Source organism: Terrapene carolina, unplaced genomic scaffold (assembly GCF_002925995.2).
Source record: "Terrapene carolina triunguis isolate 2854851 unplaced genomic scaffold, T_m_triunguis-2.0 Scaffold138, whole genome shotgun sequence".
In the NCBI taxonomy this organism is placed as follows: Eukaryota; Metazoa; Chordata; order Testudines; family Emydidae; genus Terrapene; species Terrapene triunguis.
This window is the reverse complement of record NW_020664489.1, coordinates 6,431,418-6,447,490: the sequence shown is the minus strand read 5'-3', so window position 1 is coordinate 6,447,490 and position 16,073 is coordinate 6,431,418. Positions and strand designations below refer to the sequence as shown.

General features: G+C 43.7%; 1 protein-coding gene across 7 annotated transcripts in view; it reads right to left on the bottom strand.

Annotated features, from left to right (window-relative positions):
- Positions 1–16,073, bottom strand: part of ZMYM2 (zinc finger MYM-type containing 2) — a 189,407-nt gene that overhangs the window by 12,484 nt on the left and 160,850 nt on the right. For all 7 annotated transcript variants that reach the window (XM_024216997.2, XM_024216980.2, XM_024217026.2 and 4 more), the window contains 3 exons: positions 9,353–9,447; positions 2,863–3,031; positions 1,412–1,563 (listed from right to left, as the gene is read on the bottom strand). In XM_024216997.2, the coding sequence (XP_024072765.1) occupies positions 1,412–1,563; positions 2,863–3,031; positions 9,353–9,447 (416 nt within the window). The remainder of the gene's footprint in view (positions 1–1,411; positions 1,564–2,862; positions 3,032–9,352; positions 9,448–16,073) is intronic.

Genomic DNA, 16,073 nt, shown 5'->3' with positions numbered 1-16,073 from the left:
GCTACTCCAATGTCACAATATATTATTTTTGTATTAGGGTTCCTGATATTCATATCCATGCAAGACAAAGCACTAACTATAAACTTAAAATTAAATATATGCCTAATATTTGCAACAGAAAAACAGGCAGGGTAGAAGAGATAAAAGAACAATTTGGAGAGAGTACAACTATTGGGAGAGCACTGTTTTATAAGCAGATGGCTTATTTTTTCAGTACTGTATATCTGATTTAAAAAAAATTTAATAAGGAGCTCTGATGTCAGAGTGATAGAAGATCATGCAAGGACAGTGGTGGAAAGCTACCTGAGATTAAACTACATTTTCTTAAAAACGTTGTATATTTTGCCAAATAAAGGATGTTGTCTTTTCCTCGTGGTTGATATTTGGAAAGTTATCAGCTAGCTCCCACTAGAAACTAAATAGTTGGAGAAGAATTTCTTAAAATATTTTTGATTGTTTAAGGGATTCGTTATTTGATTTCAGTCCCTTCCCTTAACAATAAGGAAGATTAGCTAGGGTGATAGTTGGTTAAAGAAGAGCTGGTGCTCTATATTAGACACATATATAAATGAAGTTGGACTGACTGAAATTTTCAGCCTTATCATTTTCAGCTCGGAATTTAGAATGTTTAAACTACAGGCTGCTTTCTGCACCACAAACAGAAAATAAAATTGAGATGCCCCTCTACTTCAAAGATAAAAGTTATGGAACACCTTCTTTATCTAAGAATCTAATGGTCTTTTACTGTCTTTATCTGCAATGGAATTATAGTGGCTCTTTTCTGATCTGAAGTATGAAAGAATTTTAAATCACTTTGTATAACTATTAAACCTTTTTACATTCCACAAACTAAGGCAGGCTAATAGTGCTCAGTATTCAGCAAAGGCAGCTCTGTCCAATAAGCATTCCACCACACAGCTGTCCCCTCCATCCACGAACGAATAAATTAGTCATCATTATCAATGTTGCTTCCACAGTTTGTGAAAATAGTCATTTTCTGTGTAGATACAATTAGTTAACTGTTTCATTCTGCTTGATCATTAAATCATCTTAGGCAATCCACACAAATTGCAACATTTGAAAAATTGTTTTTGTCAGACACAAGTGAATGTAAGGCAACTCATTCCTTACCTTCATTTAGCACAAGGTTTAAAAGTATCATGTTGTACCACCTTTCTTTCAAATTTCCAGATGTATTTGCAGTTCATCATCAAAACACACACCTTTCCATTATGTAATTTATATGATCTCTCTGCATTCCAAATTAACAACAGCTCCTATGTTCATAATGCCTCCTAGCCACTTATCAACCAATAAATCCATATTTTCTTATCCCCAATTCTTTCATTAAAGCATATATCAGAGTCAAATCATCAGCTCCATAGTCTACTGCATCTTCTAGATTACTAACCTCCTGAATCCCAAGACACAGATAATAGATGCTGTCAGGTGTATAGTTCTCTCCATTCGGTCTTCGAATTTCATTGACAAAACGTGACAAGCCATAGTTTAGCTCAGCTACAGTATGCGATAGCAGATCTTCCTTTAATTTCACAGATTTTGCTGTAAAATAAAGATAAAACAAATATAACATTACACAACAACATTAACATTACTTGCTATGGGAGGGGAAATGGTTTAGATCAGAAGTTCCCAACCTTTTTTTTTTTTTCCTGAGGCCCCCCCAACATACTATAAAAACTCCATGGCCCACCTGTGCCACAATAACTGGTTTGCTGCATATAAAAGCCAGGGCCAGCGTTAGGGGGTGGCAAGCAGGGCAACTGCCTGGGGCCCCATGCCACGGGGCCCCCCACAAATTACATTGCTCAGGCTTCAGCTTCATCCCCAAGTGGCGGGGCTCAGGGACCTGGGCTTCAGCCCCATACCGTGGGGCTTCAGCTTTTTGCCCTGGGTCCGAGGGATTCTAATGCTGGCCCTGCTTGGAGGACCCCCTGAAACCTGCTCGAGGTCCCCTAGGGGGCCCTGGACCCCTGGTTGAGAACTACTGGTTTAGACATTCTCTGTGCAGAATAATAAGTGAGTTCCAGTGTTGTACCTGATATATTTGACCTAAATTACACAGCAAAGCCACCAGATTCAAGGCTATGTTAATTGACTACACTACACTGTGCCATGATGGGAAGATTATTACCCACCGTGGAGAATTTACTGTCATGCCAGGCTGAGGAAAAGGTGGAGTAAGACAATAGCCCAAGGTATTAATTCAAATACAGGGAGTGGGGGAGGGAGGTTTCAGAAAGAATGGCTGCATTTCTGGTGTATATGGCTGTGCTAAAGCACATGAGAGACTAGCAGAAGAGGAGATTAGTGGCCCCAGGGGCCAAGGTAAATGCTGATACCAGAAGAGCCTTGCAGGAAGGGCAGCTGCATTCCATAGCTCCGAAGCCCACTTGAGCAGAGCCCCACAAACAGGTAGAGGTTAGAAGCTCTGCACTGCCAACTCCGTCCCCAGCTGAAGATCTCTTAAGATGTGAACTCTGGGGCTGGCTAAGAATTAAGGAGAACCAGGGGGCTGCTAGAAAACCAAGGGGCCACAATAAATGCTGACAACTAGAGTAGTCAATCCTGTTTCATACCAAGAGCACAAGACCCAGGACTCAGAATCTAGTGCAGAAGGTGTCTTTAGGAAAAGCCATGTTTGTGGGAACTTGGAAAAAGAGTTAAGCAGCTATTTTCAGAAATAAATAATTCTGTTGTACACAGGGTTTGATTAAAACTTGAAAACAGTAGTTAATATTTTATATTAAGAATTAGTTTATAAAAGGTGAAGAGTTCATGAAAATATAAAAGTTCTTATAAAAAATTAAAATGAATTACAAATATGTGGGCAATACTTACTTGATTTCAGTTCCTCTAATACTGGCAGATCTTCATCTAGACTCCTAGTTTTTACCCAGTGTTTCCACGCATTTACACCATATGCATATTTGAAAGGAAAACTACACTCTGAATTCTCAGAGCTATCATCATGAGACTGGTATTCTGACACTGCTTTTCTCTTCACTCCCTGTCATTGAAATAAATCTGTAAATATTACTGCTTATTAAACTGATCTAACTTACAGTCAGTAATATTACCCTTATCTAAAAACATAGAAACTAAGCAAACTATAACGAACTGCCAGCCAGATTTTGAATTATAAAACGGAAGTAGCAATATTTGTTTCATTCAGCTAGAGTCAATAGGTGGGTCCTTATACTGAAGACGCTTCCAAAAACAGTTCTACCTGTGCTGACTCAGGTACTTCTAAGACACCTAACAAAGTGGTATCTAAGATAGATGAAGTTAGATGGACTTTTTTTATTATAAAGAAAAAGTGTTACATTAGTGAATCACACTAAGAAACACACACTCCTGGCACCACAGTTCACAGAGTAAGATTATAGATTAATTTTCAAGTCCTCATTTTGCAAATATGCAAATCAGGAAGTTAGAGGTGCAACTAAAAGCTGAGTCCATCATTCATTTTGCAAACCGCACCCAGAAACAGGGAGGCTGGACCTGACCCCTTTTGAAAATATACTAAATACTGAAAGACCAATTCCAGCTTGTGCAGGACCCACATTTAAATTTAGTAAGCAACATATAAAGAAGGTTTCAGAAACCCTAATATTAATAGAATTTTCTTCATCATTTAAAAAAAAATGCTATGAAACAGTTTGCTACACTACAGTTTGTGCTGGTGCCTGTGTGCCACAAGGGGAAACTGACTGGAAACAGACTATGAACAGACTATGAACAAAAGAATCTGGGCAATCTATTTTCAGTGCCTAAACTGAGTGAAGTGCAAAAACGGATCTGAAGAGCATAAACAACGAAAGCCAATGATCAGGATGTTACTAGTAGCATACATGTAAGGACATTTCTTTAGGAGTATTTATTAATGTTACATACTCTGTTTCAGTTATTTTGCACACTAAGAGTAGGACTGTCAGGTAAAGTAGTGCATCTTTATTAAACTTATGGACTTAGAGAAAAGGATGCCAAATCTTACATAGTTAGAAGTCTGAGGATTTTCCTTCTATAGACTGGCGATAATTGGCGTATATGACATCTTTCCCCGTAAAAGGAAGCTGGTGCTATTTCTTTAGTAATGTTTTTGCAATATTCTTCCAAACCTCTCCCTCCAAAAAGTGAATTTAATGCTCATAATGCATTTCCCCCCAAATGTCTCATTTTATAGCTTTTCGATATTGACAGGTATAGGCATGGAACAATTCTGAGGTACCATCCCAAAATCTCTAGGACGGGAGTTAAAACATGTGACAGTGCATCTATAGGGTAGGCTCAAAGAACAGCATCAATAACAGTGACTATTTGCCTGGCAAATCATCAAAGTGTGTGCCATATATAAGACTGTTCAGAAAAGAGGAAGTCACTCACCTTGTGCAGGAACGATTGTTCTTCGAGATGTGTCCCCCTCTGGGTGCTCCACTGTAGGTGCGCTTGAGTCCCTGTGCTGTGGATTGGAGAACTCTGATAGCAGCGTTCACTCAGCCCGCACATACGCTGTCCCCCGCCTCATGCTCTGCTACGAGGCTAACCAGCGTGCATGGGTGAACTCCCCTCCGTTCCTTCGCTACTGCAGAGTCCCTGACAAGAACTCCGAAATACAGGGGAGGAGGGTGGGTTGTGGAGCACCCATAGAGACACCCCTCTTGAAGAACCATCATTAGTTATTGCACAAGGTGAGTAACTTCCTCTTCTTCTCTGAGTAGTGTTCCCAAGGATGCTCCACTGTAGGTGAATCCCCAATGGGAGGCTGGGGCTTCGGAGTCTAATCTGTTATGGATGACAATACTGCGGAGCTGAAGATAGCGTCAGAAGCAGAGTCCCCAGTAATCGCATAGTGCTCTGCGAAGGTAGATGCAGATGCCCAGGTTGCTGCTCTACAGATTTCCAAGATAGGTACATTCTTGAGGAAGGTGACAGAGGAGGAAACAGACGTGGGGAGTGTGTGCGGATTCCAGATGGAGGTATTATGTTGAGACCCTCATAGCAGTGTTTGATACAGTTTGAGACCCATTTGGAGAGTCTCTGGGCCAATATTGGTGCACCTTTAGACCTTCGCAATAAAAAGGAAGAGCTTAGGAGACTTCCTAAAGGCCTTTGTCCTGTCCAGATAAAAGGCCAGGGCTCTCCTAACGTTTAGCGTGTGCAGAATAGGCTCCCTGTTATCACGGTGAGGTTTAGGGTAAACAGTCAGGTAGTGAGTCGGTTTATGTGAAAAGACGAGGTCACCTTGGGAATGAACTTGGGGTGCGGTCTTGCCAAGGTGATTGCCGCCAGAAAGGCTGTCTTCAGCTACAGATATGTGAGCGAACAAGTAGCCATGGGGGTCAAAGGGCGGTCTAGTTAGGCTTTTTAGTACTAGATTTAGGTCCCATGTTGGGATAGGATGTCTGGGTTGGGGGAAAAGGTTTACTATACCCCAAAGAATCATTTTGCGGTTGGGTGTGAGAGCCCTCTACTTGTTGATGGAAGGCTGCTATGGCCGCTAGGTGAACTTTGAAATGAGAGCTAGTCCTGATTTCTTGGGAGTCAGTATATGATTTAAGACCACTGGAAGATTAGCAGATATCAGGGAAATTTGCCTGGAATTACACCAGACCTGAAACCTGGTCCACTTTTGCAGGTAAGTATGACTGGTAGACTGTTTTCTACTGTAACAACACTTCCTGTACCTCCTCAGAGCAGGATCTTTCTATGTGCTGGAACCATGAAGGAGCTAGGCCTTGAGTCGGAGTATCTGCAGATTGGGATGAAGAGTGTGTCCTTTGTTCTGTGAGAGGAGACATGGAGTGGGTTGGAGAGAGATCAGAGGGCATGTCACCAGTTGTGACAGGTAAGGGTACAAACATGTGTCTTGGCCAGATGGGAGCAGTCACTATGATGTTTGCTCTTTCTCTTTTTATTTTTAACAGGACTTTCAACAGTAAGGGGAATGGGGGAAAGGTGTAGAGAAGGTCCCTGTTCCACAGAAGAAGGAAAGCATCCCCCAAGGAGTGTTGTCCTATTCCTGCCCTAGAGTAGTGTGGACATTGTTCAGGTAAGTGGTGAACAAGTCTGTAGTTGGTCTCCTCCACCTCTTGAACAGTATGTGCAGTATTGCTGAGTTTATCTCCCATTTGTAGTCATGTGGGAACTTGCGACTGAGATGGTCCACTATCAAGTTTTGTACTCCTGGAAGGTAGGCTGCGATAGTGTGATTCTGTGGGAAATGCACCGGTTCCATAGCTTTAGTGCTTCCACGCAAATGGAGGATGATCTGGCGCCTCCATGTCAATTTATGTAGTACATACATGCGGTGTTGTCTGTCAAGACTCTTGTGTGTGTACCCTTGATTAGTGGAAGGAAGTTGGTGCTGGCATTCCTGACCAGTCTAAGTTCGAGGAGGTTGATGTGAAGAGACATTTCCATGGATGATCACTTGCCCTGTCTCGTAAGATTGTTGACATGTGTGCCCCATCCTCTGAGGGATGCATCAGTGGTGAGGAGTAATGATGGGAGTTTGCGAGAAAGGGATCCCTGTGCAGACATTTGCTAAGTCCTTCCACCAGTCCAAGGAGTGTTAGAATTTGGTGGGCAGTGATAAAGGTTTGTCTAGTCTATCTTTGTTCGGCGTGTAGCCAGAGCTGAACCACATCTGGAGGCACCTCATGTGAATTCTGACATGAGGTATCATGGATGCGCCAGTCACCCTATATCCCAGAAGGTGGAGGCAGTGTCTGACTGATATTTGAGGGCTGATCTGTACTGTCTCTATGAGTGTGACCAGTGTGTGCAACCTGTGCTGTGGCAGGAGCGCCCTCGCCTGTAATGAGTCAAGATTGGCTCCTATGAACTCTAAGTGCTATACAGGGAATGAACGTTGATTTTTGGACATTGATCTGGAGACCCAGTTCCGTGAACAAGTCTACAGTGGTTTGGGTAACCTGGTGGGCCTTGTTGAAGGAGCAGGCTCTGAGGAGACAATCGTCCAGATAGGGATAGATCATAATCCCCTGAAAGAATAGGTGAGCCGCCACTATGGAGAAGACGTTGGAGAATACTCGCGAAGCCGATGAGAGGCTAAAGGGGAGTGCTCTCTATTGGTAATGGTCCTGGCCCAGTGTAAGGCTATGTCTACACTAGCACTTTTGTTATTATAACTTATGTCGCTCAGGGGTGTGGTTTAATTATGTCGATGGAAAAGCATAGAGCAGGTACACGGGATATCTTATAGCAGTGCAGCTACATTGGTACAGCTGTGCCATTGTAAGCTCTCTAGTATAGACATAGCCTAAATCTGAGAAATCGTCTGTGGGAAGGTAGGATCCATATGTGGAAATAGGCATCCTGCAGGTCGAGAGCTGAAAACCAGTCTCCCTGTTCGAAAGATGGAATGATCACTGCTAGTGTGACCATCCTGAATTTTTGAGCTTTCACAAATTTATTCAGTGCTTTGAGGCCCAGTATGGGTCTCCCACCTCCCTTCTTCTTGGGTATCAGGAAATAAGAAGAGTAGAAACCTTTGCTTTGTAGATCTAGAGGTATAGGTTCTATGGCTCCTAGATGGAGGAGATCTATTTCTTGTCGTAATAAACTCTTGCGAGAAGGGTCCCTGAAGAGGGACAGGGAAGGGTGCTGGGGGAAGGTGACATGGACAGAGTACCCATTATGGATGATTTCCAGGATCCTTTGGTCAGATATTATTCATTCCCAATTGTTGTGGAACGAAGCAAGGTGGTATCCAGGTGTGTGCGATGGGTAGCTCAGTTGCAGTTGGTGTTGAGGGGAGAGGTCTGTCGGTGCCCCGACCAAGATGTCAAAGCTGATGTTTTGAGGTGGATGTTTGTGACAAGGAAGACTGTGGCCTGATGGTTTACATTTGGAAAATCTGGATTTTTCCTTTGAGGCTCATAATAGTGTTGAGTTGGAAAATGTGCAGTGCGGGATTTATGCCTGAGGCTGCAGGTTCATGGCTGTTTTCTTTGACCCATAGTCCTTACATGTTAAGGAAGAGAAGCTAAAGAAAGCTCTACAACTAAGAGAAAAGTATTAACTAACTACTGAAGTGCTAAGAGAGAGATAATCTGAAGAATGGACTGCTAATAGCTCCATCTCTAGCCAGGGTTGTTGAGAAGGAACTGAGAGGAGCTGGCCCGTGAGTGTTGCTTAGCCTCATGGCAGAGCATGGGGTGGGGGACAGTGCATGTGCGGGCCAAATGGACACTGCTACCAAAGTTCTCCAATCGGCAGTGTAGGGATGCAAGCACACCTGGAGTGGAGCACCCATAGGGATACTATTAGAAGGAAAAGGCTAGGAAAAGAGCAACCCAAATACTGCACCGTCTTAAAAAGAGAGCAAGCAAACAATATCAATGGCCCCATATGATTTACAAGATACACAGGGACTTTTGCTAAATTCTTCTCCCATGCACACATGGACAACACAGTCTTAGTTTTGCACTTTATGAGTTTAGCCAAAAAAAAAAAAAAAAAAAAAAAAAATCTGTGCAAAACATACTGTGCATCTGCCAAGAACAATTTTTGACAAATCTTAACTGCTAATCAAAACCAATTTTCACCAGAACACTCAAAGGCACTTCTCATTGAGGGCTTTTTTGATCCAAACTTCAGCTTTTCTATACCCAATCATTGTCTTTAGAACTGTTAAATGCAGCAGCATTTTCTTACAAATATATCATACTTTCAAAAAATAGGGAAAATATTTCCCCCCTGACTCACACTCAAAATCATCAGAACTGTTTCCGCTCAGATTTTCAACAACCAAAAATTAAACTTGGTCAGCCCTCAAACCTGGAAAATTTCAGAGTGGAAACAAAGTCTGGGAAAATTTTGAGCGATTGAAAAATACTTATAATCATTACTTATAGTGGCTGCTCCAGTAAGCTAATACATTTATATAATTGGCTGAGCAAAGTAAAGCTCTACGCTCAATGGAATTTCTTGGAGGGTCAGTAAGTTTGGCCACCCCTGATTTAGTGTTTCCACTTTACAAATAGGGGAACTGAGGCAGCAGTAAAGTGATTTGTACAAGGCTATACAAGTCAGTGGCAAAGATGGGATTAAACCCCAGAAATTAACTGGCAACCACTCTCCTACTCACTCTGCCTGATAACAAATCTGGAGTAAGTATTATACTGAATTAATTGCAAGGCACTGAATTAATTTTACCACTTGAACAAATGTACTATTTCATTCCAAAGCAAGTAGACATATTAATATTTTAATTAGCAATAACTTCAGTTCTCAGAGTGATCTAAAATTTAGTCAACCTGCAGTGTACAAAGTTTTTTTGTATTTGAATCATATGATCTATTACCTTCTTTTTGGATCGAGGTCTTGGCTGTTCCTCATATTCTTCCCCAAAGACAGGAGGCAGCAAAAATTCATTTTCTGTATCAAGCTCCTCAGCCGCTGCAAATATATTAGAAACTTAAGTTTCATAAAACTTTTGAAAGATTACATGGTCCAAGGTTATGAGTTACATAAATCTGCACTAACACAAGGAGTCTATTAGAGTACACAGATGATAATGTTCTGCTGACATTTGTTGCAGTACCAAGTGTAGGATTTCAGAAGAGGCAATTCACTCTGTTTTGGTATTTTATATGAAATACCAATTTCAAAAGCAATTTAATGATGAAGAAAAATTTTCAAGTCGTCTGTTACAACACTAATATGGTGTAAGCCTACTAACGGTGATATATAACCTATCGCATAAATCTCTCTCTGCATCAGATGACTGGCAGATAGCTAACGCAACGCCTATTTTTTAAAACTACTCCAGAGATGATCCTGGCAATTACAAGCCAGTAAGTCTAATTTTAGTACAAGGCAAACTGGTTGAAATTATAGTAAAGAACAGATTTATCAGACACACAGATGAACAGATGAATTAAAAGTAGGCAGTCATGGGATAAAAGGGAAATTCCTCTCATGGATCAGTAACTAGAAAAAAAGACAGGAAACCAAGGGCAGGAATAACTGATCAGTTTTCATAGAAGAGAGAGGTAATAGCAAGGTTCCCCAAGGATCTGTACTGGGACAAGTGCTGTTCAACAATTACCCTTTCACATAACACAAGAACCAGGGTTCACCTGCTGAAATTAATAGGCAACAGGTTTAAAACAAACACAAGGAAGTACTTCTTCACATAACACAGTCAAGTTGTGGAACTCACTGCTAGAGGATGTTTTGAAGGTCAAAAGTGTAACAGGGTTCAAAAAAGAATTAGATATGTTCATGGAGGAAAGTGCCATCAATGGCTATTAGCCAAAATGGTCAGGGATGCAACCTTATGCTCTGGACATCCCTAAAATCTCAGATTGCCAGAAGCTGGGATTGGACAATGGGGTATGGATCACTTGATAAACTGCCCTGTTCCATTCATTACCTCTAAAGCAAGTGGCACTGGCACGTTGGAAGACAGGATACTGGGGTAGGTGGACCACTGGTATCACCCAGTATGGCCATTCTTCTATTTTATTAAGAGAGGCACATAACACATCAGTTTGCAGTTTTTCTTTCACCTATGCAAACTTTGCATCAGACCTGTGATCCCATTGTGTGAATTAGCAAGTAATGGTATTTCTACACAGCAACTAGACACCTGCGGCTGGCCCATGCCAGCTGACTCAGGCTCACAGGGCTCAAGCTGTGGGGTATCTAGTTGCTGTGTAGACATATCCTTAGTGAATAAACAGTAGAAAACAAACAAATTAGCGTGACGTTACAAAATGTACTTTGTTCATTTATTTTTGTTTATAACAAAATGTAAAGTTAACATTACTAAGTCTTAGATTGCCTTTTTGGAGCAGGCACAGTCTTTTTTTCTGTGTTTGTAAAGCACCTAACACAATGGGATCTGGTCTGTAACTAGGGCTCCTAGTAGCAATGGTAATACAAATTATTAATTATAATTATAAGGTAAAGCCCCAATACTACATCTCTGATTAACCCCTGAGAAGTGGAAAGAAGCCACCAATTTTTGATCAGGACACACAGCAAAACGAAGACAGACTGGATTTAAAGCTGCAGGCTGTAAACTTTATTGACTTTTAATAGTAAAAGGAGGCTGACTTCCCCTTTAACTACCAAACACTGTCTGAGATCAGAGTGGGGCTGAATGGCCTTATGCCACACATCCAAGGAAAGGATTACTCAGCTGTTCAGTCACTGATGTTCTTTAAGATGTGTAGTCCAAATCACATTCCACAGCTTGCGATTGCGGGGGCAGTGCATGTGCCAGAAAACTTTCTAGCCCACAGCGTCCGTGTGGCAGTGCATGCACCCTTACACTCTAAAGCATTCCAGTGAGGAACCTGGAGCCACCTCATCACCCTCAGTTCCTTCACCACCTTCAGAGCTCAGGGTTTGGGGAATTCCGAAGTAGTAGTAACAGCGGGTGGTTTGTGTAATACATATACAGACTACATATCTCAAAGAAAATCAGTACTGTACAGGTAAGTAACCTTTTTTATTTTGATAGTCCGTTAATTCCAAGCTGGTGACTTCCAAACAGTAGTCCTTACAGTCCTGTCAAATCTGGCATCATCCCTGATCACCTACACCAGTGTGTAATGCTTCATAAATGTGTGGACAGATGACCACTCTGCTGCTCTGCAGATGTCACTGATGGGAAGGCACACCAAAGAAGCCACTGATAGAGACTGTATATGGAGGAACGCACTAACACTTTGTATGGAAGTAGCATCCTTGCGAGTCAAAAGCATGATTTGATGCTCCAGCCAGATAGTCTCTGGGTGGGTACTGCTTGACCCATAACCCTTTCCCTATAAGCAAAAGAGGAGTCTGGGTGATTTCTGGAAGGGCTTGACCCTGTCCAATTAATATAGCAGCACCCTTTGCATGTCCAGTATGTGCAAACTCTGTTCTGCTCTCCCTGCATGAGGCTTCAGGAAGAACACAGGTAGGCTGATCGTCTCACTGATGTGGAATTCCAGTGCTACTTTTGGCAGGAATCTTGGGTGGGGCTTCATTTTCCCCTCATCCTTATATATGATGGTATATGGAGGGTCCCTCCATTAATGCCTGAGTCTCTCCAACCCTTCTGGCTGATGTGATTGCCAACTTTTATGGTGAGATTGAGCCACTGGCAACAGGCTCATTGCCCTAAAGGGCTTCCATTAGCCTGGAGAGGACCACATTAAGGTCCCATGCTGGGTTTGGGTCCTTAAGTGGTGGAAAGAGTCTAGAGATGCCTTTCAGGAATCTATTGGGTGTAAGAATACAAAGGAATGGTCAATCAACAGATGGATGGCCAGCTGATATGGCCACTAGGTGCACCCGCCAGGAGCCTTAGGAAACACTCACTTGCTTTAATTGACTCCAGTGTATCCTGGATGCTTGCCTGAACAGGGGGAATATGGTACCCGTGGGCCCAGCTGGAGAATCTCATCCATTTCAAAAGATAAGTCGTCCTTGTTAACTCCTACATGCTGTTTATCATACCTCCTGCACCTCCGGCAAGCAGGACCTCTCTGCTTGAGTCAACCAGAAAGCATCCACATGGTTAGATAGAGAGAGTGGAGGTTTGGTTGCAGCATCTCACCTCCATTCTGAGCCAGAAGATCTGGGACTACTGGAAGCATGACTGGGGGTGGTATGGAGAGGTTGAGCAGGTCTGAGTACAAGGTGTGTCTTCTTGGTCTTGCATCTGGTAATATAGAGGATGTTTCATTTTCGTCTTCCAGAATGTGAGCCAGGGTGTGTCCAGAGTCCCTGAGGCAGCCTTAAGAATGCTTTCCCCAAGTCCACTCTCAAAGCCAAATGGTGCACCTACCTTCTTTTGTCTAAGACCTGCTCCTTCCAGGAGCCAGACTGTAGCGCTCTATTTGGAAAAGTTTCTTTCGAAGGATGAGGAACTCACTAATACACCCTCCGTCTACCATAGCTGAACAACCAACCACCCAAAGAAGCAAGACAGTAAACTTTAAAGGGTTGACATACAAAATGATGGGGTCTAAATTAGCTATTACCACTCAAGAAAGAGAACTTGGTCATTGTAGATAGTTCTTTGAAAACATCTGCTCAATGTGCAATCGCAGTCAAAAAAGTTAACAATGTTAAAAACCAAGGGATAGATAATAAAACAGAGAATATCATCATGCCACTATATAAAGCCATTGTATGCCTGCATTTTGAATACTGAGTGTAGTTCTGGTCGCCCCATCTCAAAAGATATATTAGAATTGGAAATGGTAGAACAAAGAAATGATTAGGGGAATGGAACAGCTTTCATACGAGGAATGGAACAGCTTTCATACGAGGAGAGATTAAAAAAACTGGGACTGTTCAGTTAAGAAAAGAGATGACTAAAGGGGGAAATGAGGTTACATACCTATAACTGGAGGTTCTTCGAGATGTGTGGTTCCTATCTGTATTCCACTGAGGATTATGCGCATGAGCCACAGGCCCAGAGCCAGAGCTTTTCAAAATAGTAGAATCCGTGGGTCTGTGCATGCGCCCTCGTACCGCCTCATGGTTTCGCCCAAGGTGATAAAGGACAGGGCGGAATGACTGCGCCTTCAGTTCCTTCTCCACCAAAAAAATCGACCAGTTTCGCAGCAGAGGGAAAGGAGGGCGAGATTGGAATACAGATAGGAACCACACATCTCAAAGAACCTCCAGTTATAGGTAAGTAACCTCCCCTTCTTCTTCGAGTGATGGTCCCTACTGTATTTCACTGAGTGTGATTAACAAGCAGTACCTAGATAGGAGGAGGTTGCGAGGAAGAAGACAGAACCGTGGAACGGAGGACCGCCACACCAAACAAAGCATCTGCCACAGAATGACTAGAGCAGGGATCGGCAACGTTTGGCACGTGGCTCGCCAGGGTAAGCACCCTGGCGGGCGGGCGGGCTTACTTGTCGCGTCTGCAAGTTCGGTCGATCGCCAGGCCAATGGGGGCGGCGGGAAGCGGCGGCCAGCACATCCCTTGGCCCGTGCCACTTCCCACAGCCCCCATTGGCCTGGAGCAGAGAACCGCGACCAGTGGGAGCCGCGATCGGTTGAACCTGCAGACGCGGCAGGTAAACAAACCGGCCCGCCAGGGTGCTTACCCTGGCGAGCTGAGTGCCAAAGGTTGCCGATCCCTGGACTAGAGCATAATAAGAAAAGGTATGTACTAAACTCCACATGACTGCTTTACATATGTCCGTAGAGGCCACTTTGTAGAGCACGGCCATAGTTGATGATTGTGCTCTCGTGGAATGGGCCCCTATCCCACTTGGTTGGGACTGCCCTAACAATTGATAGCGGAGTGTAATGCACCCTGAGACCGACTTTGAGATTCTCTGACTGGAGACGGCCTGCCCCTGAATTCTCTCCGCTATGGCAACAAATAGTCTATGAGACTTCCGGAATGACCTTGTCCTTTGTAGGTAAAAGGCCAGGGCCCTACATGCATCAAGGGAGTGAAGCTGCCATTCCTCCTTTGAGGCTAGCAGTTTAGAAAAGAAGGTAGGCAGATATATAGGTTGGTTGAGGAGGAAGCAGGAAACAACTTTTGGTTGAAATTTGGGGTGCAAGCACAGTGAGACTTTGTCCTTATGGAATGTGATGAAAAGGGGATTTGCCATCTTGGCCCCCAGTTCACCAACCCTTCTTGCAGAGATAATAGCAACAAGGAAAGCGACCTTCATGGAAAGAAGAGAAAGTGAGCAGGAGGCCAGAGGTTCAAAGGGTGAGTTCATCAATGCCGTCAGGACTAGACTGAGGTCCCGCTGAGGAGTGATAGGCTGAATGGGAGGGTATCTGTGTACAAGGCCCTACCGGAATCTGGGAGTCAAAGGCTGAGTGAAAAACGAATTCTCATCCACAGGAGGGTGGAAAGCACTGATAACCACTAAATGCACCTCAACAGAGCTGAGAGCGAACCCCGAGGCCCTCAGAGACGGAAATAGTCTAAGAGCATTGGGATGCCCATGGCCTCAGTGGCAAGACCCTTCTGGTGGGCCCGGGAAGTGAAACGTATCCATTTAACTTGTTAGGATCACCTCATGAAGTCCTTCCTGCTACTGGAGAGGCCATCTTGCACTGCCGAAGAAAATTCCCATGCTAGCGGAGGTGTCCATCCAAAAACCAAGCTCTCAGGTGAAGCATCTGTGGATCGGGCTGCCTGAGCCTGCCGCTGTGTTGTCTGAGCAGTACCGGGAACCTCAGAAGCGAGAGTGGAGGATGCTTTGACATGCGGAGAAGAGGAAACCAGAACTGGCAATCAGGATGGCCGTTATCCTCTCACGTGGGAGTTTGTGAAGGATGCGGGGCAGGAGCAGTAGGGGCGGGAAGGTGTAATTGATTCAGTTTGACCAGTCGATGCCAAAGGTGTCACCCTATGAATGGGCGCTGAACCCTCCCCTGAAACAGTACTGGATGTATTTGGTGTTGGTGTGAGAGGCAATCACCAACCATGATGTGCAACTCCCATTTGCTGTTGGTCACAAAGTTCCTGCTGAGAGCATTGGCAATCACATTTTGAGTCCCCAACAATAGGATACAGTATGCAATGCACCACTTCCAGAAGTGTATCGCTTCTGCACACAACGTTGGGGACCTTGTGCCTCCTCACTTGTTTATGTAGCAAATCACAGTGTTGTCATCTGACATAACGAGAACATGACAAGATTAGATGGAAGGTAAAAATACGTGGCATGCCCTATGTACCGCCCGAAATTCTAGGATGTTGATGTGCATCCTGGCTTCCCAAGTGTTCCAAGCTCCTTGCGTCATGTGATATCCCATGTGGGCACCCCAGCCATCGAACGATGCATCCGTTATCATCATACTTGGAGAGGATGGAAGGAAGGACACTCCAGAGCAAACCTGGAGCGAATCTGTTCACCATCAAAGGGAGGAGATTACTTCTAGTGGAACAGTGAGAACGGTGTTAACGGGTTGGTTCATAGGGGAGCATACTCCCTGCAGTCATAGTTGTAGACAACAAAAGCACAGGTGAGCGAAGGCCATGACATATATGCATGCTGCCATGTGACCGAGGAGGGAAAGACAAGTTCTGGCTG